We start from the raw sequence: 5,000 nt of genomic DNA, 5'->3' as shown, positions 1-5,000 counted from the left end.
GTAAAAGAAACAACAAAAGCAAGGAAGATTTTACTAACTTTTACATTGCGAATATTCCATTATCGGTATCCCTTTGCTCTGGTTATTTCCCGAATCAGTACGACACTCGCCGAGGACTCTCACGGTTCTGTTATATGTTCTGTTCATATAATTTACTATGGCCGGCAGGTGACATCCACACATCATGTCGTTATTACCTTTAAGGTCACTGTAATTATAAAGAGAACTTTAACTGAATGCTCTTCAGATGGTATACAGGAATTTTGGATAAAAATGTTCAGAAGTTACCGTAAATTTATCGCAGAACAATTTAATGCCTTGATCAATTGAGAAGATTAAGTCCCAGGCTGGTTGACAAAAGGACGAACTATGCTCTGCCTGAAGGATGAATCAAAAAGAAATGTTGCTTACAGTTCAAAACCAATTTCCTGCCTCCCGTTAATGTGCAAGCTACTGCCAGGAGGAATCGCAGAAGAACTGTATAAATTTCTTGATGAGAACGAAATATTACCGCCGGATCAAAAAGACCGCATTACTCAGTGGGAAACCAGATTGGGGTTGGAAAGTCTACAGCTGAAGAAACTCTCTAAAAACGATCTACCAGGTTATCAGATCCAGGATAACCCTAACACTAGTAGGTCTGTAGTGATGTCACCAAGAACAGCATCTAAAGGAAAACTCATAAAATGGACTAGAGAGTATTAAAGAGATCTGTAAAAACCTTTCTATGCAGCCCAACTAAACACAAACAATAACTTCATAGTACATCGACAGAATTTGAATTCAGAACGTAAGGACAGACGTATTTCGACCGATGTGCTAACGATTCTGCCAGCTCACCATCTCGAGGATGAGTATCCTAGAACATTTCGAATATTTGGAGTTAGGTGGATCGCAAATGGAGAAGTAGAATTAATGTCTTACAGCTGTTTCTGGGATACTCAAGTGATGGACCATCATCTCTATACACTGGGTATTCCGTCATCAAGGTGTGTAAACGGGAAAGTTCTAGACGGAGATTTCATAGTGTATAAAAGAATACAACAGTAGATAGAAGAATGAAAACAAGAAAATAAATTCCCAGCTCATCTCGTTCCAGAGGGTATGGAGGTTAGTCCGTCCTTCTGTGAAAGTATAGGTTCTTAAGTATAATCCCAGGTAAATCCATAAATCCAAACAAGATTTTCAATGTTGCATTCTGACTGAAGGAATAGATTAAGTGGTTAGCTTGTGTGAAAAATGGCCCACGTGGGTGTAAAGTGTGAGAGAGACATCATGATAGACAGATAGATCAAAGAGAAAGAGGGGTTGTGAGTTAGGGAACAAAAGAGAGAAAAGATAGAAAGAGGATAGGTGCTGGAAATAGGAAATAGGCCTTGGTTTTGTTGTCCATTTTCCTCTAATATTTATACCTGCTGACTTAGAAACATACTATGGATCCCTAGTTGTAGCCTCAGCTGTGAACTTGGGACCTAACGGGTGACCAATTATAGCACTTGTGCAGCGTAGCTATTGGTTTAGGTCTTCCGTGAACTAGACCCCTAATATTCTCTCTCTCACCCTATCTCTCTCTCCCCTCACTCTGTAACTATATCGAGAGAGCGAGAGATTGTGAGAGAGCACAGAACAAACTCCTTCATATATATATTATACGTATTTGTAAACACGGATAAAATTAAATCAAACCAATTCACATGCTTTATCTGAAAACACAATTTGCCATGCAGAGCAAAATTTGGCCCACTAAAATTTAAACCATTTCATCGATATTTGTTGTTAGACTGTATTAAACAAACTGTTATGAGTCTGATGAACATTTGTCTATGATATTAGTTGTACAAAGTGTTTCAATTTCCCCATAAACAAAGAGTTTGTTATACATACATCCTCTTTATACTGGGAAAGAATAAGAAAGCGCCATCATCATATTTTTTGATCTGGTTGTTGGTCAAATATCTGAAAGAAACAAATATTATTAAAAGTTAAAATACGTAAATGCCAACAATTCGGTTTCTCCTGGTCGGTTCTGTCTAAATTTCTTTTTGATCAACACTTATAGAACTCTCGTGTTCACAGTACAATTGTTTATTTGAATATATGACCCCTGGTGGTGTAGTTTGTACAAGAATAAGTTCGATCAATCTAACTTAAGTATGCTAAATGAAAAGAAAATCTTGTGTGATACCTCAACAACAAAATCTGGAAGATGCTAAGTTATAAGAATAAAAAACAACAACGAAACCTTGTTACGTGTACAATGTGGATTTTAAGATAACACATCCAAGAATGCTAGAAATACAATTTTCGGTATAGTCTCTAATGGCAATATAAAACTTTCTACTGTAGGCATAATGTCTTAAGTTTGGAGAAGAGGGCCAGTCGATTACACCAGCCCCAATACTCAAATGGTATTTATTTTATGGATCTCGAAATGATAAAGAAATGCAAAGTCGACATCGGTAGTATTTGATCTCAGTATGTAAAGACCCGGATGGAAATGACATAATAAGTTTGCATGGGTAAGGAATTGTGAATTCATACAAAACTGAATATCTTAGGAGGAGTTTACATCTTTAAGAGCCATATCCAAAGTATACGTAACAATTATATTCATGTGTAACCTTTAGTAGGAAATATGCTTCATTGAATCATTCTTTAGATACCTTGATTCAGTTGAATGGGAAATAAAACGTTATCGTATATGATTTATAATCCAGAAATTTGGAAAAGTAATAAATTAAAGTACCGTAAAAGGTACGCTAGTTATAACATTTTACATATATTCACAGAGGACAAACTTGTTAGAAACATCACCAAAGTAGATACTAGTCATCCAATATGCAAAACTGCCACAAGTCAAATACTTTGTAGCCCTGACTTGACGACAAAATTATATAATATGGAACTAACTAATGTCTAAAATTCTTCCATTAACAAAGTTTCTTTGAAATGCCATCACGTGATAATGAAATCTCTGCTGTGGCATTTGTGATATAAAATATAGTCTATTTCCATCACTCACTGCGAGAAAAGATCTTTTAGTATCGGTTTAAAAGTTTGGTACAAGGCTAGCAATTTCGGGGAAGGGAGTACGTCATTTACAATGACCCCAGTTTATGACTGGTACATTTTTATCGACATTCAAAGGATGAAAAGCAATTTCGACGTCAGCAAAATTAGAACTTAGACCGGACGAAATGCCACTAAGCATTTTGTCCGGTGTACTAAATATTATGCCAGCTCCCCTGTCTTCAAATCTCTTTATATTAAAATTCTATAAACATTGAAACTTCACAGCAAATTAAAAGCACTTTTTATTTTAATTGCTGCCTAATCAATGATGCAGAGCGTGTGGACTAATGGCTAGAGTGTTACACTGACGATCCCTACATCGTGGGTTTGATTTCCGGGCCTTACATCGATCTACGATCACTGCCGCATCTGATGTGTCACACAATACACACCTGTGCAGGTGATTTCAATTTGGTGGTGGGAGAGGGCTAATATGCAGCACAGACATTTGATCACTATAAATAAATCATATTTGCAGTTTCTTCGGCAAAATATTGTAGATACGTCTTTCTGGGACTCATATTACAACTACTATTAAATTCCAAATCAAAGATAGCAGCTGTGAAAATATTAATCATGGTATGGACGACAGTATATTCTGTCTGAGATGTTTAGAATTAATAACTCATTATACATTTAGTGTTGTGAGATAAATTCGTTCTTGTTTCCTTTATTTCTCGTCAACAACTTTATCAAATCATTCAGTAATATATTCTCCTTCATTGTTTACAACTTCTTATCAAAGTTTCACTATCTTGTTAATGTCTTGACAGTAGAAAGACATAGTTCTAAATTCAAAACATTTATAAAGCCTTGTGTTGCTGAACAAAACACGTCACACAATGTCGCAAAAATATAAGAATCTGAGGGCATTACATGAGGAAATTAGGGAGGATACTGTAAAACTTCAAAACCAATTTTTTGAATAATATCTTTGGTTCATTTAACGACGTTACGCCGTGTCACCTGTCGGGTCATTTCAGTTGGATTGCTTCGTTGGGATTATGACGCTCTGCATTGACCGTGTGGTTGTTTTCAAACGTTTCGCAATGAAGAGAAGTAGGAAAAGGAAAAATTCGAAGAAGGAGAAAATGAAAGTTTAGAAAAATATTAAAGAAAATAAATGAGAAGCCGAGATATAATCTTACCAGAAGTATAAGGAAGCGAACATGAAGAGAGAGCGTAGAAGATAAAGAATTTAGATTTAAAGATGAATAAAGTTTAGGTGAAGAAGTTGAAGATAAAAAGATACTGAGAAAATGTACAGGAGGAAGAAAACCACGAACAAGTGGCTGAAGAGGAAGAAGAATAGGAAAAGGGAGAAGAAAAACAAGGGTGAGAAGCAGAATGAGAATAAAATAAGGACGTGTACAAGAAAAACTGACGAAAGGGAAAATGGAGAAATAGTAGGAGAAAAAGAAAATGGAGTAAGACAAATAAGTAGGTAAAAGAAGAAGGTAAAGCGACGAAGAACATAAATATAAGTAATGTAGTACTAGTTATACAAGTAGGTGTGTGTCGTATTTGGTAATGAGCGTTTGTAGTGAACGAAGTCACTGTAAAAGATGTGCAGACTGAATTGCACGTATGTTCAGATAAAATCTCATACACTCACATATACACACAGAGCACAAGCATATATTTTGAGAAGATAGGAAGACATTAAATATCGAGAAATATGACGTAAAGAAAAAATTCAGCAAGACTGATCCAACATACAAATGTGTTAAACTGGGTAGGTTTTGAAAGGCTCCTTTTTCAATGTTCGTGATATTGTTAGAATCCAGACGTCTGTAACATATAAGAGGGTTGATAAGAATTATTGTAGAAACAGATTTGCGATACAATATTAACTATCAGATCTAAAAATTTGATAAAGAAAGCGAAAAAACCGACGCAGAAAAGTTAGAAGACAAGGAGGAACAAAA

At 35.6% G+C, this 5,000-nt stretch overlaps 1 protein-coding gene across 1 annotated transcript in view; it reads right to left on the bottom strand.

Moving 5' to 3' along the window:
* LOC118760947 overlaps positions 1-4,860 on the bottom strand; it is an 8,067-nt gene extending 3,207 nt beyond the window's left edge. Inside the window, exons 1-3 of the mRNA XM_036498579.1 lie at positions 4,792-4,860; positions 1,885-1,956; positions 39-208 (exon numbers count right to left, since the gene is read on the bottom strand). Of these exons, the coding sequence (XP_036354472.1) occupies positions 39-186 (148 nt within the window). The 5' untranslated portion in view covers positions 187-208; positions 1,885-1,956; positions 4,792-4,860. The remainder of the gene's footprint in view (positions 1-38; positions 209-1,884; positions 1,957-4,791) is intronic.
* Positions 4,861-5,000: the final 140 nt, after the last annotated feature.

Source organism: Octopus sinensis, unplaced genomic scaffold (genome assembly GCF_006345805.1).
Source record: "Octopus sinensis unplaced genomic scaffold, ASM634580v1 Contig02415, whole genome shotgun sequence".
NCBI classification, from domain to species: domain Eukaryota; kingdom Metazoa; phylum Mollusca; class Cephalopoda; order Octopoda; family Octopodidae; genus Octopus; species Octopus sinensis.
This window is presented reverse-complemented; position numbering and strand designations above follow the sequence as displayed.